This window comes from Dreissena polymorpha, chromosome 10, assembly GCF_020536995.1.
Source record: "Dreissena polymorpha isolate Duluth1 chromosome 10, UMN_Dpol_1.0, whole genome shotgun sequence".
Classification (NCBI taxonomy): Eukaryota; Metazoa; Mollusca; class Bivalvia; order Myida; family Dreissenidae; genus Dreissena; species Dreissena polymorpha.
In genome coordinates, this window is record NC_068364.1 from 57254772 (window position 1) to 57279016 (window position 24245).

General features: G+C 37.4%; 1 protein-coding gene across 7 annotated transcripts in view; it reads left to right on the top strand.

The window, feature by feature from the left end:
- The window catches only part of LOC127847481 (uncharacterized), a 36337-nt gene continuing 12092 nt past the window's right edge, over positions 1-24245 (top strand). For all 7 annotated transcript variants that reach the window (XR_008033993.1, XR_008033991.1, XR_008033992.1 and 4 more), the window contains exons 1-8: positions 1-126; positions 4636-5999; positions 6188-6257; positions 7598-7689; positions 9280-11384; positions 16421-16602; positions 20399-20475; positions 23538-23584. Coding sequence is in view for 1 of the 7 variants with exons in the window: in XM_052379408.1 (XP_052235368.1) it covers positions 5426-5999; positions 6188-6257; positions 7598-7689; positions 9280-11384; positions 16421-16602; positions 20399-20475; positions 23538-23584 (3147 nt within the window). In the remaining 6 variants the exon portion in view is untranslated. The remainder of the gene's footprint in view (positions 127-4635; positions 6000-6187; positions 6258-7597; positions 7690-9279; positions 11385-16420; positions 16603-20398; positions 20476-23537; positions 23585-24245) is intronic.

Genomic DNA, 24245 nt, shown 5'->3' on the forward strand with positions numbered 1-24245 from the left:
TCTCGCGTAATCGTGTATGAAACGAGACCTCTAATTCTTTTACTTCCTGTTATTTTTTGTGGTCAGTATTGTTAATGATCCGACAGATAGTCATGTGTTATCAGTTTGTTGACGTTGAGTAATTCGGTAAGTATGGTTTTATTGAGGAAAAATGTACGTTTTCTCGACATCTTAGCTTCAGTAAAATTGGTCGTAATCCGAATAAACGTCGGGTAAGTCTAATTCGGATAGATATGATTTCCATTTACACACTTGTCTTGATCGTAAGAACGTAAAAAATACACTCTTATGATGTATATTCTATAAGGGTACAGTTCACGGGGTTAATTGTAAGTGGTTTTCCATCGTCAAAATTTGGTCTGAACACCACTTATTAAACCCTTGCATCTGCAAATAGTAACACTCCTAGCAAAGTTTTGTTGCAGAGGTTTATGTACGTTTTCTGCCACTACCAGTTCCTGTCACTGATGTTTGTGTTAAAAAAGGGTAGTTTTTATGTTCCAGTAGAAATATTTAGCCGGAAAGGTGTGAATATTACCATATTGGTGTGAATCAATCTCTCTTACCTGTATCCTGTGCTATGCCCTGGAACACATAGTCTCATCTAGCATCACTAAGCACTTCACAAAATCTAATCTCTTCTATGAACTGCAGCACGTGTTTCAAGAAAAGAGGTCATGTCAATCCCAACTTCTAATGCTCATTGATGATATCCTTCAGACTTTAAACCTAAGAAGCCAAGTTGACCTCATTTTGCTTGACTTCTCAAAGGCGTTCAATATGGTTAATCATGAAAAACTACTTAATAAGCTGCACTACTATGGAATTAGAGGCCATACTCTTAAGTGGATAAAAAGTTTCCTTGTGCAATAGGTCACAATCTGCAGTTGTCAATGGCTACACCTCCAGTACCATCCCTGTCTCCTCCGGTGTACTCCAGGACTCGGTCCTCGGACCTCTCCTATTCCTTATCTACATAAATGACCCTCCTGAATATGTCCGCTCCTCTAAAGTAAGATGATACTGCCTTCTATCTCCCTCACTGTTGCATCTCACTCTAGCCTACTCCAACAAGATCTACAACAACTGGAACAATGGGAAACAAAGTGGGATATGCAATTCAATCCATCAAAATGCCAAGTCATCCAAATCACAAAACGCAAAACAGTCATACCAACACAATATCTATTACATAACACCATTTTAAAATCTGTCCCTTCTGCTAAATACTTCGGTGTCACTATATCCCATGACCTTTCTTTCAATAACCACATCGACAACATCACAAAAAAGCAAATCAAACACTAGGTTTTCTCAGACTCAACCTAAAAGTACATTCTCCAGAACTCAAATCCACCACATACAAAACACTGGTCAGACCCCAGCTGGAGTACAGCTCCTCTGTGTGGTCCCCGCATACCGCGACTCGCATTGAACAACTTGAGTCAGTTCAGCGTAGGGCTGCTCGTTGGGAAAAACAGGACTTCAGTAGGCTGTACAGTGTCACAGACATGATTTCTTCCTTAAATTGGCGCCGCCTTGACCTCCGCCGTATTGACCAGCGCCTGGTTATGTTTCACAACATCTTGCATAACCAGGTAGCCATTCCTATACCTGACTACCTCAAACCAATCACTAGACCATCAAGAACCTCCCATACAAAAGCATTCCATAATATTCAAACCACAACTGATTATCATAAGTTTTCCTTCTTTCCCAGAACAATCATCCACAGGAATGCTCTATCTCCTGATATTGTCACCTTACCTGGACCTGAGTTCAGCTGTTAGCTGGGTTGAAATTAACTCCCCATAAGAATACCTGATCTGTTTTTAACCTGTTTTTAAAAAATAACACACTTCTTTCTCTTTTTGATATCTTTTTATTTTTGTCTTACTAACATTCTTGTCGGTTGACGCGCGACAGGTCTATGTCCCCAGAAGGGGTTTGACCTTACTGGAAGAGAGATAGATAGAACCATATTGGGAAACGTTTGCACCTTTGATTGTCACCTGTGTGTTATGTAAACACAAATTGTTGTATTTCAAAATTACAAGAATTGTGATACCTTAAGGGTTTCGTGGGATGGAATGAGTGGGCAGATCAAATCAAATTGAAAACCGATTTTTTGTGTGCATTTGATGATGATAACCATAATACTCGCAGTACACGTCACTATTTCAATTAATGCTATTTTCAGACGTCCGGTCCCGCTCTGCCGTTTGTTATTTTTTATTTCATATCTAATTATATTTTGCTGTTCCATTTACATTTTTTCAAAATTGACCTTCAGTACTTTTTATGTCCCCCAGTCTATACTGGGCCAGGGGGACATATTGTTTTTGCCCTGTCTGTTTGTTTGTGGGTTTGTTGGTTTGCGTCAAACTTAAACATTGGCCATAACTTTTGCAAATTGCTATATTGAAGATAGGAACTTGATATTTGGCATGCATGTGTATCTCATGGAGCTCTACATTTTGAGTGGTGAATGGTCATGGTCAAGGTTATCCTTCAAGGTCAAAGGTCAAATATATGGGGGGGACATAGTGTTTTACAAACACATCTTGTATTTTCATGCAACTGATTGTGCATTTAATGACATAATTTCAGTGACAAAACTCACAAGTATGAAACGTTCTGAAATGTATGGGCATGTTAGACGTTGTGTTTGTGTTTTTTAACAGAAAAATATTTGTTTTAATTATTGTACAAAGGCTAAACGTATTTCAGATTGTTTGTTTATCATGCATTAGTGTAAACTTCGATGGAAATAAATAAAATAGTGTGTTTTGAAATAAGTTTCCATAAAGAGATGGAATTATAAATGTAGGTAATGGAAGTGCATATCGTTTCAAATATATAGTGTTATAAACATTGGATTTAAGTTGGCATTGAGGTAAGCGTGTCGTTTATACTAAATTAAGTTGTTTTTAGCTCACCTGAGCACAATGTGCTCATGGTGAGCTAATGTGCTCGCCTTTTGTCTGTTGTGCGTCGTGCGTCTTCAACATTTACCTTATTAACACTCTAAAGGTCACATTTATTGTCCAATCTTCATGAAACTTGGTTAGAACATGTGTCTCAATAATATCTTGGACGAGTTCGAAAATGGTTCCGGTTGGTTGAAAAACATGGCTGCCAGGGGGCGTGGCAGTTTTCCTTATATGGCTATAGTAAAACCTTGTTAACACTCTAGAAGTAACATTTTTAGTCCAATCTTCATGAAACTTTGTCAGAACATGTGTCCCAATATTATCTTGGACGAGTTCGAAAATGATTCCGGTTGGTTGAAAAACATGGCCGCCAGGGGGCATGGCAGTTTTCCTCATATGGCTATAGTAAAACTTTGTTAACACTCTAGAAGTCACATTTTTAGTCCAATCTTCATGAAACTTGGTCAAAACATGTATCCCAATAATATCTTGGACGAGTTCGAAAATAGTTCCAGTTGAATGAAAAACATGGCCGCCATGGGGCGTGGCATTTTTCCTTATATGGCTTTACTGTATGGTAAAACCTTGTTAACACTTTAGAAGTCACATTTGTGGTCCAATGCTCATGAAACTTGGTCAGAATATTTGAACTAATTATATCTGGGCTTAGTTAAAAAATGGTTGAGATCCGTTAAAAAACATGGCCGCAAGGGGTCGTGGCATTTTTCCTTAAATGGCTATTTACTACAAAACCTTGTAATGTTAACACTCTAGAAGTCACATTTATTATCCAATCTTTATGAAACTTGATCAGAACATTTGTTCTAACAATAGCTCGAGTGAGTTTGAAAATGGTTATGGTTCGTTGAAAAACATGGCCGCCAGGGGGGGGGCAGTTGTCCTTATACATGTATGGCTTTAGTGAAAACTTGTTGACACTATATTAGCCACATTTATTGGCCAATCTTCATGAAACTTGGTCAGAACATTTGTCCCAATGAAATTTTGCCAGAGTTTGAAGCTGGGTCATATGAGCTCAAAAACTAGGTCACAAGGTCAAATATAAAAAAAACATGTTAAAAGTCACTTTTTTGGTCCAAAATAATCTTCATGAATCAGCTTGCATTTTTTTCAGAATAGTCTAGTTCCTTTTGCTTTCAGGTGAGCGCCTTAGGGCCTGATGGCTCTCTTGTTTATAACTCTTGACTCTCTAGTTAGAGCTGAAATTGTGTCATTAACTTATTCTACAAAACGTTTTTAGTTGCAATCAATATTTTAATTATCCCAAATGTCACAGAACGCTTAAGCCTGGAATCAGGAAAGTTCCTGAGGGACATTGGTCATGACTGACAGATGACCCCTATTGATTTTCAGTACTCTAGGTCAAAGGTCAAGGTCACAGTGACTTGAAACAGTAAAATTGTTTCAAGATAATAACTCACGAATACTTAGGCTTAGGATCAGGAAAGTTCATGGGGACATTGGTTATGACCGACAGATGACCCCTATTGATTTTCAGGACTCTAGGTGAAAGTTCAAGGTCACAGTGACCCTAACGTATTCACACAATGGCTGCCACTACAACTGACAGCCCATTTGGGGGGAATGCGTGTTTTACATAGGTTAGAATGTATGAAAAGCAGATTGTTTTACATTTGTACATGATATTTTCAGAGACTTTGATTTCCAAAATTATTTTCAGACAATTGACATGGCTACCTCAAGAAATCACAAGTCAATGACACTTCCAGCTGGAATGAAACATGCTACTCAACCAGCAGAAGACTCAGAAGGATTCTTTGCCAAATTAAAAAAGAAATTGAAGTTAAAGAAAGGGAAATACCCGGAAGATGTAAACACCGGGGAGTGTAAAAATGTTTCTGCGGTCTCCTTTAAGAAAAGACAAAGCACTGCTGAGCTTGTTGGCATATCTTCGTGGGAGAAAGGTGTCTCTCATTCAGAGAAGGCAAGTTTACGAGAAACACAGTCAGTCTCTCCGCATCATCTGAAAAGAGGAACTTTTAAAACACAATCTGATCTTCATTTGGGATCTAACAAGTCCAAGGCAAATCACGAGCGGAAACATTCCTTTCCAGAAAACCAGTTGGCGGCTTTGAAAGTGTCAGCACCAAAAGGACCATCGGACATTTTATCCTCCCCGGTGTCTGTTAACAGTTCTAGAGTGAAAAACGAATATTCCAAACTGGATTATGAGGTTCGAGATCTGGCCAGCGATCGTCAGGAGAGATTAAAAGCTGAAGTTCCCAGTCACGAATGAAACACTGGCTCAGGATGACAGTGCTATAGATTTGGATCATGTGGAGGTCACAGCTGAAAGTGGCACAAGCAATACAGTTGTTCCAGCTGACTATTTTATTGACCCTGGTTATGAACGGCTGCCTGTAAGGCAATCAGTAAACAGTGGAAAAGCACCTTTGGATCCCACCTCTGGAGATACTAAAAGTCCTGATTGGGATCCACGGTATGAATCTATGGAGGAGGTGAAAGCCAAAGTGAATAAACAATTTCCAAAGATTGGTCATCCAACTGTTGGTGTAGTTAATACAAATGGTGATACATCCGCTGCAATGAAGGCATCTGTAAGTGCAGATAGAGACATTAACAGTTTAGTTGATCCTGGGTATCAGTCTGTAAAAGAAGTTAAGCCTGCAAAAAAATACAGTCTCAATCAATCCATAGAATCATTGGATGAACCGGGCTATGAGAGCCTTGATGCCGTAAAAAAGAAAATTCAAGAAACTAACACTTTGAAACACCACGAGACTGAAGCCATTCAAGAGAAGGCTGAAGACATTAACGATTCAGCTCTGGGAATGACACCCAGTGTAAGTAGGGATGCTGGCTCACCTTCCGTTACCATTGATGATTGCACAGAGCAACCACAGCATGAGGATTCCCCCCACTTGGTCAATGACATGTGTGTCCTCGGCCTTACAGATGTGGCTGTGAATCTGTCAAACATTGCCATAGCTGTACAGCACTCCATTGGTGCTAACCATGCACCAAACTCTAACCCCGCAGATGTAATCAGTAGAAGCACTACAGGTAAGGGCATATTGACAAATTTCATTATTTTCAGTTTTGATAGTGACCTCTTTGGCAGTTGATAGTTATCATTTCTTACTTAAGTCAAGTTGTTTTTAAAATAGCAGACAGTAAATGCTGTCATTGAGACAGTGTTCAATTGGAAACAAAATGAAGAATCGTACAAAATGTATGTACTTATATTTCAGAGGACCTTTACAGCACGGTGAACAAGCCTGTGTTGGTGTTGGCTCCAGAGACTGCTGAAAACACTGATAAGTATGCATCTTGAATATGGGCCGTGCTCTTTGAAAACGGGGTTTAATGCATGTTTGTAAAGTGTATTCCCAGATAAGCCTGTGCAGATCGCATAGGCTAATCAGGGATAACACTTTCCGCTTTTATGGTATTTATGGCAGTGTTGTCCCTGATTAGCCTGTGTAGACTGCACAGGCTAATCTAAGATGACACTTTGCGCTCATGCATTCAACGCCCTTTTACAGACCAAGGCTCGTATTATTTTGGAAGACACCGGCCTGGCCAGCTGTACCACAAGTCTGAAGATTGAGGGTTCAATCCCCGCCCTGGCCATATATAACCTGTGTGACCTGATTGGTCATGATTGAGGTTGCAATTCCCGGCCTGGCCATATATAACCTGTGTGACCTGATTGGTCAGGAAATCCTTTCTACGGCCATTCTCCTATTACCTCTGATTCTAGTAGGGCTGTTGCCAATAACTGGTGTTAGTATGTGCACTTAGTACCAGTAAACCAGTTAACCCAGGAAAAGTTGTAGTCAGTTAACTGATGGCTGTTATATGACTAAATTACTGTTGAAAACGGCAAACTAAACTTGTAAAAATATTTTACCTGTGTTTACAAAGAACATTGCAAATGGGACATGATAGAAAAGAAATCATTTGGGATTAGCAGATTGCACAGCACACTGCTCTAGTCACTTAAGTGTGCATAAAGTGTGTACCTGTCCTAGTATCTACTACCCAGTGTGAATGTAAGGTCATATAATGCTGTTAAGTTTGAACCACAACCAGAATGTATTCGTGTTCACATTTGAAATTGTCATTTATAAATGCAATACAATAAGAAAAATGCAAGACAGTGTCTCTAGGTGCAACTAAAACAAACAAACAACAGCAATCATCACAACAGAACTTATGTCCACAATTGGTGAGATTGGTCTTGACACTTTTAGAGTAAATTCTCCTTATTTAGTTTTCAAAACTAGAACAATTATTTTAACATTTTATGAAATATCTAATAAAATAAAATGACAAGATACACGTTTTGCTCTTGGCAGCATAATTTAAAATGTTTATGAAAATGTGTAAGCTATCCGCAACCCTTTCCCACTCGGAGCCAAAGTGGAAATGGCTATGTGCAAACAGAATAAAACCAGAACAGCTTGCGAGTAACTTGCTGTTCAGGTTTTATGCTGTTTGCTGCTCATCAGTAACAACAGGTTTGAAATGAAACCTTTAAAACTTTAATCTAGCAGAAAGGTCTTTAAGTAAATGTAACTTTCCTAGGGACTATAAATGCGTCAAAATATGTGTCTTAAGTGGTAAAGGGATAAGATAACAAGACATTATCCTTGCAGCCATGGTGTCCCTGACCACCTGGGAGGGTATGACAGTGACATAGATCTGATATTGGACCCTGGGTATGCTGAGTGTGCAGATGCCATTAAAGGTAAGACAGAGCTCCTGGGGTGGTATTCCAGAAGCATCTTAAGTTTAATTTTATTATTATCCTTAAATTGTGAATTTTTCTTAAGTGTTTTATTTCATACTGCAATAGTTAGGCATCGAAAATTACATCAAAATAACATCATTATGTCAATGTTATTTGAGGAATACCAAAAACACATGCATGTCTTTATTGAGTAAGGAAATACAAAACATTGTAATTTTTAACTTAAGTGAAAACATTTAAGAAATGACTTAAGATGTTTCTGGAATACCACCCCTGATCAGAGTTGAGCCTTGCTCTGAGGAAGAGGGACATAATGCATGTGTGTAAAGTGTTGTCCCAGATTAGCCTAGAATATCAGGCCAATCAAGGACGACACTTTTTACTTAAAATGGAATTTCATTGAGGAAAGACTCCTATTAAAGGAAAAATTCCATAAAAACTGAAAGTGTAGTTCTCGAAAGCCGAAGGACTTATCTGTGGCGATGCTTTACGCTCATGCATTAAGCCCAGTTTTCACAGAAGGAGGGTTTTCAGTCAATCACTTACCACTTTGATCTGCCATGCTTATGATTATTTACTTCCAAGTCTTTTCAGTCAATCCCTTACCACTTTGATCTGCCATGCTAATGATCCCTTACCACTTTGATCTGCCATGCTAATGATCCCTTACCACTTTGATCCGCCATGCTAATGATTATTTACTTCCAAGTCAGCAAAATAAATTATTAATGACAAATTTAATAATGACTATATAAGTCATTTAACTCTTAAATATAATAAAATATGTCTTCAAGATCAATATTAAACAAATTAAAATAATAAAAAAGGCATGAAAATAAGATGTAATATGTATGTGTACCCCAAATGCAACAGACATACATGTACTTTGACCCTCACTATTTATAATAGGTTTTTTAGAACATAAATGCTTAAAGGCGCCTAAACAGAGCTCTGGGTCTTTGTAAGCTATTTTCATATGAACATGTACATAGTTTGATTGTTTAAGTAGAAGAATCAACAAGATGTATATCTGCATAAAATACACAGGAAAAATAGCTCCATACACATTGATACCAATTTTAATGAGTAAAATGTCGTGAAGAAATCAACAGTACGCATCAAAAGTTATTAATTAGCATATGGGTATTGCTTTTATTCAGGGTTAATCTTATTTTATTGATATGCATAGGTCATTCATATTTGCAAACAACAATATATTTGTTTCAAACGCAGTCATTTATGATAAAGTTAATCTGTTAAAACTTTACTAAACAGAGAAAGTGTGATGTCATCAAACCGTCTGTGGGTCTAATAAAAAAGCTTTAAAGTTATAGCTGAGCAAAATTTCTTTTAGTTAAATGTGTTTGTAAGGGTGTAACACATTTAGCAAGTTGGCAAAAAGTACCCTTATTTAGTGTTCAACATACTAGAAAGGTATCAACAAAATCAGACAGTTGTTTAAAATATTGCATGATATGAATAAATGCAATTATTGCACTATGAAAATAGTGTGCCTAGGTCAATCTTCTAAGAATTTTTATTGCTTGATCAATGATAAACAAGTACATGTATTTTGCTTATTTCCAGGTTGTATTCAGTACGGTCTCTATTCAGACGGCAGCGGCTCCAAGATTTCCAGCTGTACCAGTCTAGATCTGTCTGCGGAAGACTTCCCATCTGAACCAGGCTACGCTGAATGTGCAGACGCCATTAAAAGCGGTGCAATTAAGAAGATATCTGTCTCCCAAGAACGCTTGTTTGACGGTGAAATCGTATCAGAAATATATGCCAATCCACAGATACTGTTCCGAAAACGATCGCAGCAGCTTGATGAAGTCAATCTTCCCAAGGACTTTAGCCAGACTCTCAAGCTTACAATCTCCTCTGGTGGCGGTCACTCCCCTCATGCAGGACAAAGAGCCATTGAAAAGAAAAGCTCAAAATCAAAGACAAGGAAGAAAGGGAAGGATGTGAAAACTCTGCCGGCTGTAGCCCCACCCCTTCCTGCTCGAAACTACAGTCTTGCTCTAGATGGCGAAGAGGCAGATGCAGAGGTTATAGATCTGCCTGCTAAACTTGATGAAGAGATAGATGTGTTTGATACTCAGGGAGAGGCGGGCGGTAGGGAAGATTTTCCCACTAAACTGGGTGCAGCGGTCGACAGAGTGTTTGATTTCCAGGGGGTGATTGATGGTAAGAAAACTGAGGCCATGTTGGTTGCGGAGAAAAATGATAAAATTCTTGAGGAATTTGTAACTTGTGGGAGTGGCATAGAGAAATTACCGGTAGATTGTTTTGATAGTGAATTGGGAAGTAAATGTGCGATTTCAGAAATTTCTGAGACAAATTGTGCTAATGAAGGAAGTGGTACAACTGTGGACGAATCCTGTGACGTTGAAGGGGAGCGCTTTCATCTGACAGTGATGGTTACGAGTGGAGATAAGTACACGTTAACAGTTGTGGACCGAGACGAATCTACACACACTATGTTGAGGAGAAAAAGTAACAGAGAAATGAGAAGTATGGATAAGGAGGAGTGTAGTGTTGTAATTCAAAATAATGATAAATCCAGTAAAAGTAATAGCAGAGCTTTGTGCAACGATGGAAATAATTGTGGGTCTAGTGATTCTTCAGATTCTGATACCACATGTGAAAATAAATCGTGTTCATCTGCACATTGTACAAAAGAAAATTCCGAGCATTTTGACGGTCGTAATGTCGATTGCTTCAAAGAAACTTTAGGTTACCAGGAAAAGACATGTTCCGAGAATTCTGTGACAGATTTTGAAAATGTTGATGATTCCAAGGGAGAAGTGATTTTAACTGTAGAACACCCATCTGGTGAGTTTTCTCAAGGTCCAGAAAACATATCATACTTAAATCCTGATTATCTGTTTACTGTTAATGCCATAAAACTGAGATCTGTATCTTCCATAGACTCAGATGGTGAATTCACTGAGGATTTACCAAAGTTAGAAATTCGAGAGAGTGATCTTGACAGTCCATTCGATAGTGATCAGTCGAACACGTCAGTGAATCTAGACATTGCCTCAGAAAGCTCTGTAATTGCTCAATTAACGAACGATCTGACTGCAGAGTTTGAAGATGGGAGAGGGTGTGCAAGGGATCTGCATGAGAATGTGTTCGAAGAAAATATATGTGGAACGAAGCTCTTAGACTCGTTGAGCAGTGAACCAAAATTACTGGCAAGTTTTGACGACTCTTTTGAATCAAAACTTTGTACAAGCAATTCTTATGAAAATCCTGTTTACAACACGAGTTCTTTGAGTAAAGACCCTAGTAAAAATATCAGTGCTAAACTTGTGATTACCAAAGATCTTTCCTTACCTCATGGAGAAACGACATCAGAAAAACATTTACCCATCAGTTCACTCAGAAATAAAATCGTTGTCCTTGGAGACATTGATCGCTCACACACAGAGACCAATATACTTACACCTGGATCAGTGGATAGTGACGACAGTGCAATCGAAGACAACGATGAACCTGACCCCATACCTCAGTCACTGTCGGATTCCCAAACGATCGTGACAGATGCAGAGACAAAATCCTCCATCACTTCTCCGTCTGCGAGTCAACCACTTGAATACAAGCTTCTTGATCCGATGCTGTATATGGATACAGAGCCCACGCATATGTCGCTTGAGGAGGTCATGTCGCCACACCCATCGGTAGGCATGCAATAAATATTGCAATAGGCATATTCTTTTCTTGCATTGCAATATATATAAAATAGGCTGTGGTCTGGGAAATAGGGGCTTAATGCATGCTTGTAAAGTGTTGTCCCAGATAAGCCTGTGCAGTCTGCAGACGATCCTTTCCACTTTTATGGTATTTTTAGTTTCAAAGAAGTTAAAGGGAAAATCCAGTTTAGGTAGAAAGTGTCGTCCCTGATTGTTGTCGTTGCATAGGCTTATCTGGGATGACACTTTATGCATATGCATAAAACCCTGTTTGCAAGAGCAATGATCATATGTTTTCTGTATTTTATTGCAATATGTATTTATCTATTGTATTGCAGTATGGATTTATCTATTGTATTGCAATATGTATTTATCTATTGTATTGCAGTATGGATTTATCTATTGTATTGCAACATGTATTTATCTACTGTATTGCAATATGTATTTATTGATTGTACAGGGCTTAACACTTACTTTTCTTTCAACTAGCCCATTCGGTTTAGTAAATGCAGAACCTACTAGCCCTGACCAATCTTTCATGTGCCCTCACCCAAGTATTATCAAAACCTTTGTACAGGGTTAACTCTACTAAAAGCCGGGATCGACCATTAATATTAGTTTTGCTAATTGAATTGCGTAAAAAAGATTGTCAAAACACTTCTAATCGATCAAACAAATTAAAGTTATTTAAAATTGATAAATAACAAATAATTTTATTGTAACTGTGTGTTAATGTTGAGTTTTATACCTTCATCGATCCCGGACAATCCTGGGCGATCCCGGCTTTTAATTTAAAACATATTTTTATCGAGAAAACACGTCACTTCGATGAAACGAATCAAAAACCGTTCCTGAATTTATTAGGGAATTACATATTGTCACGAGTAGCAATGAAGCATAAAACAAAACAATAGTGCCCTACACACATACATGATGTAAAAAAATTGTTTTTACAAAGATTTGGGTAGATTTGGGAAGATTTGGGTAGATTTAGGTAATTCGTGTCGCCGTTTCAAATCTATTTCAAGATATGATCCGTTTGTTGTCTCCGACTTCACCCTGGGATTTAATTGTCATCTGATCGTACTGTATTAAGATTTTTGCATCTTTGAAAAGCTTATTTAAAACGCAGTTTATTGATAAAGAACACATAATCCCGCCCAGAATACACACGACCGGTCAGGCATGTTCCTGGGACATTGGCTAGCCCAAACCTAGGTACAGGCTGTGAATGTCGTTCGGACGTACCTTAGTGTTAAGCCCTGTTGTATATTAAAGAATATAAAAATCAATAATCATTTTCAAAAAAATAACTTAATAAAATATCAACCAATTACTTTTGTTTGGAATAAGTATCAATTTATTTAGACTTGACAGCGTTTAATTCAAACTCGCTATATGTTCTAGATACATCTAAAATTAAGAGTTAAAGCACTTAAAATTGATTCTCAATGACAACCTCTCCTGTTCAGAATTATTTTACGCGCTCAAGTGGTACGGCAAAATACATGAGTATTACGCTAATATGTACATGTATACTGGAAATATTTGTCATCTATTGAATTAAATTAAAAGAATGAGTGAAAATGAAGAATATAAAAATCAATTATCATTTTCAAAAAAATGATTACTCTATCCCATTTATTAAAGCTGCATTTAAGGTTAAAGTTGTATTTGTGCCAATCAAGAACAGTACTTTACTTCATACGTTTGTTAGTTCGGACATTTAAATCTTATGTCCAAATATCAAATATTCAAATATATTTGAATAATGAAGAACAAATATTCAAATATGATTTTCAGCATTCTTTCCCATCCCTAGGCCAGTAATAACTCATAATACATCTAAGTATACAGCCAAAAAATCTGCCTTCATGAAATTAATTAATGATACAGTAAAGTAAGGCTCTGTTATAAGTTGCAAAATTTACAAACTTGTGAATGTTACATATTTTATTTATTTTATCATATTTTTTCAGGAATTATCAAATTTGATAACATTGTTTGTATTAACTTCCAGTAATAAGTTCTTCTGCATTCCATAGAGTTTTTTCTCTTCATAACACAGTTGAAATTTATAAAAGTAGTGACAAGTCAATTAGTGATAAAGATATTGGTAATTTTCTCCAAATAATTTTCAATATGCACTTGTTTTCTTCTTTAGCAAGGGCCTTATAAAGGCCCCTTACCATTTCCTAAAAATGATGCAAATTTTCCAAAATTTCAAGAGTTCTTTAAGAAATGTATTCCCCTTTTTAGCTTGACTTTTCAAAGAAAAATGAGAGCTACATGTATACTACTCGCCCCTGCGTCGGAGTTGATTAAAGTTTTTTATAAAGTCAAATAACTTTAACACTATCAAAGATAATTAACTCAAACTTTGAATACTTCTTTATGGCAACAAGACAATTGTGTAGGTCAAGGTGCATGAAACATTATGTTTAGAGTTATGCCCCTTTATATGTCCCCCACCTCTATAGTGGGGGACATATTGTTTTTGCCCTGTCTGTTGGTTGGTTGGTTGGTCTGTTGGTCTGTTGGTTGGTTTGCGCCAACTTTAACATTTGCAATAACTTTTGCAATATTGAAGATAGCAACTTGATATTTGGCATGCATGTGTATCTCATGGAGCTGCACATTTTGAGCGGTGAAAGGTCAAGGTCATCCTTCAAGGTCAAAGGTAAAAAAAAAGTCAAAGCGGCGCAGAAGGGGACATAGTGTTTCTGACAAACACATTTCTTGTTAACTTAGAATTTCGGGTTAACAATTTTAATAAGTTCAATAATTTGAATATTATCAAAGATTATCAATTCAGACTTGGACTACTTCCTTTTGGGGACAAGACACTTGTTTAGGTCTAGCTGGATAACTCTGTTAACAATATTTTGAAAGTTATGCCCCTTTAAACCTTGACTGCTTAAAAACGGAATTGTACTTAAGTCCGCTTGTACAAATGTACCTTGTATACACATTCCGACAACAGATCACTTCTTGGTCAGATATACAGTGTACAATGTAGTCTTATGCATCATCTTTTACGTACCAAAGTTTAAAAGTGGAGTATTGTAGTCTTCCTATCACTAAGCTGTATATATATCAATACATGAAGTGAACATTGGAATGAAAAACAAGAAAAGTGACGGTCAATAAGGTAAAATACTTACTAGATCTCTATTCCTGTTTGCATAAATTTATCAATATCATTTCAGCATTTTTCAGGTGTTGGGGATAAATATTTCAAACGCAGTATTTTGAACAACACTTCGTTAATATATTTAGTGAATGTTATTGTTGATAAAGATGTATGAAAATATAAATACAAAGCATACACTATTGGTAATGCTTATCAACAATGAATTATGAGATATTAATTATACCTTTCTACTATAAGCTTGTACATACGGAATATTACGCTAGTCAATTATTCCAAGAGATTGTATCACTGGAGTGGCTTGTGTGATGATGTATCACACGAGAGGCGGAGCCTCGAGTGTGATGCGAAATAGCACAAGCCACGAGAGTGATACAAACTCTAGGAACAATTGACTAGCGTAATATTCCTTTTATTATATACAACAACTAACGAAAACAGTTAACAATTTTATTTTTTACTTTAACAAAACTGACAAAACAATGACTAAAACAGTACGCCATAGTTTATTTAAGACGCGTATGAATACAGTTTATGTAAATTAACGTGTAAACATTCGAACCGGGAAAACACAGGTTTCCGACACTCTTACCTTAATGCAATCGTTAATCCAATGTTTATAACAATTAAGTTGACAACTTTAATCCGATGTTTATAACAAAAACGTTGAAACAATATGCACTTCCACTTCTATCTTCCATGTCTTTATCTAAACTTAGTTTAAACCACACTATTTTATTGTATTCTTATACATTTATGCATGATAAACACACACTCCAAAATACGTTTTGAATTCGTTCGATGTTTTTAACAAAAAGTTTACTGTTAAAAAACACCACGTCCGACAGGTCCTTAAATTCAATAGAGTTTAGATAAAAATATTGTGTTTTGTCGCAGAAATGACGTCGCACGATGTGCGTAATGTGACGTCATTAAATGGGTCGAATTAGTCCAGCTAGTATGGTAATACGGAATTGGAAACAGCGAGTAGCGTAATACGGGATTTTTAACCAGGTTTTCCGAAGGAAAAAACTGGTTATTAGATTGGCGAATGCGGGCGGGCGGGCTGGCTGGCGGGCTGGCTGGCTGGCGGGCTGGCTGGCTGGCTGGCGGGCTGGCGGAATAAGCTTGTCCGGGCCATAACTATGTCGTTCATTGTCAGATTTTAAAATCATTTGGCACATTTGTTCACCATCATTGGACGGTGTGTCGCGCGAAATAATTACGTCGATATCTCCAAGGTCAAGGTCACACTTTGAGTTCAAAGGTCAAAAATGGCCATAAATGAGCTTGTCCGAGCCATAACTATGTCGTTCATTGTCAGATTTTAAAATCATTTGGCACATTTGTTCACCATCATTGGACGGTGTGTCGCGCGAAATAATTACGTCGATATCTCCAAGGTCAAGGTCACACTTTGAGTTCAAAGGTAAAAAATGGCCATAAATGAGCTTGTCCTGGCCATAACTATGTCATTCATTGTGAGATTTAAAAATCATTTGGCACATTTGTTCACCATCATGGGACGGTGTGTCCCACGAAAGAATCACGTCAATATCTCCAATGTCAAGGTCGCCACGACTAAAAATAGATTAAAAAAAAAAAAAAAACTTACAAAGGGGGTTATTTTTTTTTGGTCATTTCAAAAGTTCAGTTTGAGTTTTCTCCCTTAATCAGATTTTTTTTTCACAATGAAAACCTGGTTTTGTGACAATTTTGTCCCTTGTTTACTGATTATCATTATGAAGCCTGTATAAACAGTGTTACAAAACTACGTAATATGTTTTGAAACATTTACCGGTAATATATTTTGCAGTATTGCGTTTTCTTCTTCCCAATATATTTGAATAGTTTTATTGCGATATTTTTGCAGCCCTATCCAAGGGACACAAGTCTCTCCCAGGGTGAGTCATACCTCGACGATTTCCACCAATTTGTGGATGAAGAAATTACCCCTAGAGATGTCAGGCCCCCTCGCCCCCCACCGGTCTCTGGTTCCCATAGGAATGCCAACTCCTCGATGACACCGACAGAAGAGAACTTTCCAGGCTTCAGGTGAGGGCTTGTTAGACACTGTCCTGTATCGGTAGTTTTTTATGCCCCCTTTCGAAGAAAAGGTGGTATATAGTTTTCACACTGTCCGTCGGTCAGTCTGTCCAACTTTTAGTGTCCTCTCTCTAATTCAAATAGTTTTCATCTGATCTTTACCAAACTTGGTCAGAAGTTGTATCTAGACAATATCTAGGTCAAGTTCGAATATGGGTCATGCCGGGTCAAAAACTAGGTCACGGGGTCACTTAGTGCATTTCAATAATTTCTATCAAAGCTTTTATTGGGGGCATATGTCATTCTATGGATACAGCTCTTGTTTGGTAATACATGTATATGTGGCAAAAATTCTGCCCCATCCCAATCTCGTTTTTATTTGTTCGAAATGACTGCTTGAAGTTCATAATTGATGTCTTTCCAAAAAAATTAACATTTCGTTCATTTCCCTATCCAACTCAATAAGTTGAACCAAGGTAAATGTTATATTGAAAACATTTGTATTATCATTTTAAATTTTTAGCCGGATTTTTTTCGAAAAAATCTCGGCTTATAGATTGATGTTGTCGGGCGGGCGGGGGGGCGGGCGGGCGGGGTGGCGGCGTGCTCGAAAATGTTAAAGTTCTTATTTCATGGTATAACTTTGGTATGCTTGGACCTAGAGTCTTCAAACTTGACATGAAGGTTGGCCAGGATTAACAGATGACCACTGGTCATTTCAAGGTCATTCATTTGAAGGTCAAGGTCACTGTGACCTTCAATATAAAAAATGTTAAAGTTCTTATAACTTTGGTATGCTTGGACCTAGAGTCTTGAAACTTGACATGAAGGTTGGCCATAACTAGTTAGTAACCACTGGTCATTTCAAGGTCATTCATTTGAAGGTCAAGGTCACTGTGACCTTGAATGTAAAAATGTTAAAGTTCTTATTTCATGGTATAACTTTGGTATGCTTGGACCTAGAGTCTTCAAACTTGACATGAAGGTTGGCCAGGATTAACAGATGACCACTGGTCATTTCAAGGTCATTCATTTGAAGGTGAAGGTCACTGTGACCTTCAATATAAAAATGTTAAAGTTGTTATAACTTTGGTATGCTTGGACCTAGAGTCTTGAAACTTGACATGAAGGTTGGCCAGAACTAGTAAGTAACCACTGGACATTTCAAGGTCATTCATTTGAAGGTCAAGGTCACTGTGACCTTGAATGTAAAAATGTTAAAGTTGTTATAACTTTGGTATGCTTGGACCTAGAGTCTTGAAACTTGACATGAAGGTTGGCCAGAACTAGTAAGTAACCACTGGACATTTCAAGGTCATTCATTTGAAGGTCAAGGTCACTGTGACCTTGAATGTAAAAATGTTAAAGTTCTTATTTCATGTTATAACTTTGGTATGCTTGTACCTAGAGTCTTCAAACTTGAAATAAAGATTGGCCAGTACTAGAAGATGACCACTGGTCATTTCAATGTCATTCATTTGAAGGTCAAGGTCACTGTGACCTTAAATGTTAAAATGTTAAAATTGTTATAACTTTGGTATGCTTGGACATAGAGTCTTCAAACTTGACATGAAGGTTTGCAAGCACACTTAGATGACCACTGGTCATTTCAAGGTCATTCATTCTAAGGTCAAGGTCACTGTGACCTTGAATGTAAAAATGTTAAAGTTCTTATAACTTTGGTAGGTAAAAATGTTAAAGTTCTTATTCCATGTTATAACTTTGGTATGCTTGTACCTAGAGTCTTCAAACTTGACATAAAGGTTGGCCAGTACTAGAAGATCACCACTGCTCATTTCAATGTCATTCATTTGAAGGTCAAGGTCACTGTGACCTTCAATGTTAAAATGTTAAAATTGTTATAACTTTGGTATGCTTGGACCTAGAATCTCAAACTTGACGTAAAGGTTTGCAAGCACACTTAGATGACCACTGGTCATTTCAAGGTCATTCATTTCAATGTCATTCATTTGAAGGTCAAGGTCACTGTGAACTTAAATGTTAAAATGTTAAAATTGTTGTAACTTTGGTATGCTTGGACCTAGAATCTCAAACTTGACGTAAAGGTTTGCAAGCACACTTAGATGACCACTGGTCATTTCAAGGTCATTCATTTGAAGGTCGAGGTCACTGTGACCTTGGATGTAAATATGTTAAAGTTGTTAATACTTTGGTATGCTTAGACCTAGAGTCTTCAAACTTGATATGAAGGTTGGCCAGAACTAGTAGATGACCACTGGTCATTTTAAGGTCAAGGTCACCGTGACCTTGAATGTAAAAATGTTAAAATTCTTATTTCATGGTATAACTTTCTTATGCTTGGACTTACAGTCTTCAAACTGGACATGAAGGTTGGCCAGCACTAGTAGATGACAATTGGTCATTTTAAGGTCATTGAAGGTCAAGGTCACTGTGACCTTGAATGTTAAAAATTAAAAGTTGCCTTGAAAAGTACTTACATTTCATTTTGACCTTTGAACAATATTTCAGTAATTTAAGTATTGCATTGACAAAAACACGAAAGGTACTTTCCTGTCATTTAAATCAAAAATCCGGCTTCAATGCGGTCATCTCCGACCGCGGAACTCTTGTTTAAGTATTTGTTAGCTCTAAAATCCAAAAGCAATACTAATTTTCCAATTTTAGTCAAAATAGGTGATTTTTACCAATACAAAGGGCCCCTGACCCATTCCCAAAATGGTGGCAAAGACACACACTGACTGTTCCATCACTGACTAAAGGAACTTCACAGTCATATTAATACTTGTAAAATTTATTTGGGCCGTGCTGTGTGAAAAGGGGGTTTATTGCATGTGCGTAAAGTGTCATCCCAGATTAGCCTGTGCAGTCCACACAGGCTAATCAGGGACGACACTTTCTGCTTAAATTGGATTTTTGCTATTAAGAGACTCGTTCAATAAAATAAATCATGAAAGCAGAAAGTGTTGTTCCAGACTAGCCTGTGCAAACTGCACAGGCTTATCTGGGCGGACACTTTACGTACATGCTTTAAACCACCTTTTCACAGAGCACAGCTGATTTGAATACAATGCACTGTGATGGTTAGCTCAGTAAGTGTTTTCAATAGGCTAACCCTTGTCAATAGTGTTTCCCAATAGTAGCTTTCTGATCTCAGTGGTTTGTAATCTTTGTTTTCAATGTCTTCAAGTGTTTGAGTCCAAAACAACGCAATATTGCAATTCTTTGAAGAAACATTTCAAACCAGACAGATAATAATTCTTTTAATGTGAACAGCATCTAGGCACTGGTCTCCACAATAGAGTGGGGCTATTATTGCTAATAACGGGTGACTATGATGCCCCCTGCCCCACCCCCATCCCATGTGGGCACTGTCAATACGAGGTTTGCTCTGCTAAAATGGGGTTAAATACATTTGCATAAAGTGTCCTCCCCGCTTAGCCTGTGCGGTCCTCGCAGGCAGATCAGGGACGACACTTTCCACCAGAACAGGATTGTCGTTTAGATGAGATATCTTTTTTAACACACAAAAAAACACATCATAATAGCGGAAAGTGTCGTTCCTATTTAGCATAGCTAATCAGGAGCGGCACTTTCCTCCTTAACAGAATCGTAGTTTAGGATAGACTTTCTTTAAATAAAAATATAACACCTGCTTTATGATAAAGTAAAGCGTTTGCGCAGGCTAATCGGGGATTACTTTCCGCATAAACCGGATTTACAAGAGACTGCACAGGCTAATCTTGGACGACACATTACAAACATGCATTAAGCCCCATTTTACCAGATTGAGGCTGATATGCAAGTTTGTGTTGTTTGACTGCAGGTTGTGTGAGAGTGCAGAGGAGTTCCCTCCCCCTGTCCCTCCAAGATCCAGCAAGAGGTCCTCCACCAGGCGGCCAGGTAACATCAGTGTCCACTCACCTAAGAATTCTTAGACTTTAGTCAAAGAATACAGAATATTCTTTAAAATTGAATTTTCCAGAATTTCTTTAATTTTGAGTCAAGTAGGTCAAAGGTCAAGGTCACGGTGACCCGAAATAGTAAAATGGTTTCCGGATGATAACTCAAGAACGCTTAGGCCTAGGGTCATGAAACTTGATAGGTAGATTGATCATGACTCGCAGATGACCCCTATTGATTTTCAGGTCACTAGGTCAAAGGTCAAGGTCACAGTGACCTGAAATAGTAAAATGGTTTCCGGATAATAACTCAAGAACACTAAGGCCTAAGATCATGAAACTTGATAGGTAGATTGATCATGACTCGCCGATGACCCCTATTGATTTTCAGGTCACTATGTCAAAGGTCACGGTGACCCGAAATAGTAAAATGGTTACTGGATGATAACTCAAGAACGCTTATGGCTAATATCATGAAACTTCATAGGTACATTGATCATGACTGGCAGATGACCCCTATTGATTTTCAGGTCACTAGGTCAAAGGTCAAGGTCACAGTGACAAAAAACATATTCACACAATGGCTGTCACTACAACGGAGAGCCCATATGGGGGGCATGCATGTTTTACAAACAGCCCTTGTTTTCTTAATGACATAATTAGCAGTGGTAGCTCGTATAGAGCCAAACACAGGATGCATTTTGATAGTTCTAGTCTGTTCTTTATTCTTAAGTCAAAGAATGTGTTGGTAAATATGGGCTCAGTGCTCCCGCTGGCTCAAAATTTTATCTAGCCATCTTGACCTTTTCTTTGTCAGAATTTTTATTATTTTGGATATTTTATGAAAGATTATGAAGGAAAACTTGTAGTAAAATGAACATTTCTCAAGGTAAATTTCCATGTTTGCAGCCATTGCTTAATTTTGGAAACGGTAGACTAAGCCCCATGTAACCCGTCTAGTCATTGTGAGAACACTTTACTTTCTTTAGCCTTTCCCACTCAGAAGCAAAGTGAAAATGGCTATGTGCAAACAGCATAAAACCAGAACAGCCTGCGAGTAACTCGCAGTCTGTTCTGGTTTTATGTTGTTTGCTGCTCATCAGTATCTAAGGGTTGGAGATGAAGCCTTTAAAACTTGAATTTAGTAAGAAAGGTTTTAAATTAATTGTAACTTTCTAAGGGACTACAATTGCGTGAAAATACGTATCTTAAGTGGTAAAGGGTTAGATACGTATCTAAGTGGTAAAGGGTTAGATATGTATCTTAAGTGGTAAAGGGTTAGATACGTATCTTTAGAAGTAAAGGGTTAGATACGTATCTTAAGTGGTAAAGGGTTAGATACATATCTTAAGTGGTAAAGGGTTAGATATGTATCTTAAGTGGTAAAGGGTTAGATACGTATCTTAAGTGGTAAAGGGTTAGATACGTATCTTACGTTAGATACGTATCTTAAGTGGTAAAGGGTTAGATACGTATCTTAAGTGGTAAAGGGTTAGATACGTATCTTAAGTGGTAAAGGGTTAGATACGTATCTAAGTGGTAAAGGGTTAGATACGTATCTTAAGTGGTAAAGGGTTAGATACGTATCTAAGTGGTAAAGGGTTAGATACGTATCTAAGTGGTAAAGGGTTAGATACGTATCTAAGTGGTAAAGGGTTAGATATGTATCTAAGTGGTAAAGGTTTAGATACGTATCTTAAGTGGTAAAGGGTTAGATACGTATCTTAAGTGGTAAAGGGTTAGATACGTATCTAAGTGGTAAAGGGTTAGATACGTATCTTAAGTGGTAAAGGGTTAGATACGTATCTAAGTGGTAAAGGGTTAGATACGTATCTAAGTGGTAAAGGGTTAGATACGTATCTAAGTGGTAAAGGGTTAGATATGTATCTAAGTGGTAAAGGTTTAGATACGTATCTTAAGTGGTAAAGGGTTAGATACGTATCTAATTGATAAAGGGTTAAATACGTATCTTAAGTGGTAAAGGGTTAGATACGTATCTAAGTGGTAAAGGGTTAGATACGTATCTAAGTGGTAAAGGGTTAGATACGTATCTTAAGTGGTAAAGGGTTAGATACGTATCTAAGTGGTAAAGGGTTAGATACGTATCTTAAGTGGTAAAGGGTTAGATACGTATCAAAGTGGTAAAGGGTTAGATACATATCTAAGTGGTAAAGGGTTAGATACGTATCTAAGTGGTAAAGGGTTAGATACGTATCTAAGTGGTAAAGGGTTAGATACGTATCTTAAGTGGGAAAGGGTTAGATACGTATCTAATTGGTAAAGGGTTAAATACGTATCTTAAGTGGTAAAGGGTTAGATACGTATCTAAGTGGTAAAGGGTTAGATACGTATCTAAGTGGTAAAGGGTTAGATACGTATCTTAAGTGGTAAAGGGTTAGATACATATCTAAGTGGTAAAGGGTTAGATACGTATCTAAGTGGTAAAGGGTTAGATACATATCTAAGTGGTAAAGGGTTAGATACGTATCTTAAGTGGTAAAGGGTTAGATACGTATCTAAGTGGTAAAGGGTTAGATACGTATCTAAGTGGTAAAGGGTTAGATACGTATCTAAGTGGTAAAGGGTTAGATACGTATCTAAGTGGTAAAGGGTTAGATACGTATCTAAGTGGTAAAGGGTTAGATATGTATTTATGTGGTAAAGGGTTAAGCCTTTGCCACTCAGATACCAACTTTGATTCATTGTAGTCTCTTCAACTTAATCAAATTACATTAAAGACTTTTCTTATCGGATTTACGTTTTTTTAGGCTTTATTTGAATCTCTTAGATACTATTGAGCAGCAAAGATTATAAAACCTGAGCAGACTGCAAGTTATTCGAAGGATGTATACATTTTATGCAATTGGATTATGAGTTTGAAATCAATTCTTGGAGCTTTTAAAAAAGGTTTTTACCTTAACAATTTGGAGTTGTTTTCCAGAAACATGAATGTTTCAAGTCCCAGTCACTAAATTCTTCAAAAATGAGCAAAATTAAGGAATGTTCTTGTTCATAGCAAACCTTGAAATATATGTGTAAATATTGGTCTGTTGTCACTTTCAGTCTCCTATTCACAGGACTTCATGGAAAGTATGCGCCAGTTGAAAGATGTAAGTGCAATACTTCTGATCTAGTTTAATGTTTACACGTTGTATATCAATACTTCTGATCTAGTTTAATGTTTACACGTTGTACATGTATATTAATTTATTAGGAACCACGTTTGATAGGCTTAACATTAAAACTTAGCAGTAATTTTTAAAAATGATAATATTTCTATGCTTTTAAAGAGAGTTCAATATTTTGAGGTGTGGTTTCAGACATTAGAAGGCTATATAAGGTCTTGAAATCTGTGATAAGTAGTGCAATAGCTGGGTTTTAGCTATAATAGCTGATATTGAAATAAAGAAGCACCTTACAGAGTTTCAAACTCAACCATACATGTGTTCTTATTGCCCCATGCTGCCCGGTACTGTGGTCCCCTAAGCTGAGAAAAAAACAAGTGTAACTGACATACGGTAGGCACATTTCACAGATCGCACTCCAACATATTTACATTTGGGCTGTGCGCTGTGAAAAGGGGTTTAATGCATGTGCGTTAAGTGTCATCCCAGATTAAGCCTGTGCAGTATGCACAGGTTTATCAGGGATGACACTTCGCTTTAATGATACTTTTAATTTAAAAAAGTATCCTAGCAAAAAAATCCAGTTAATGTTGAAAGTGTTGTCCCTAATAAGCCTGTGCAGACTGCACAGGATAATCTTGGCAGA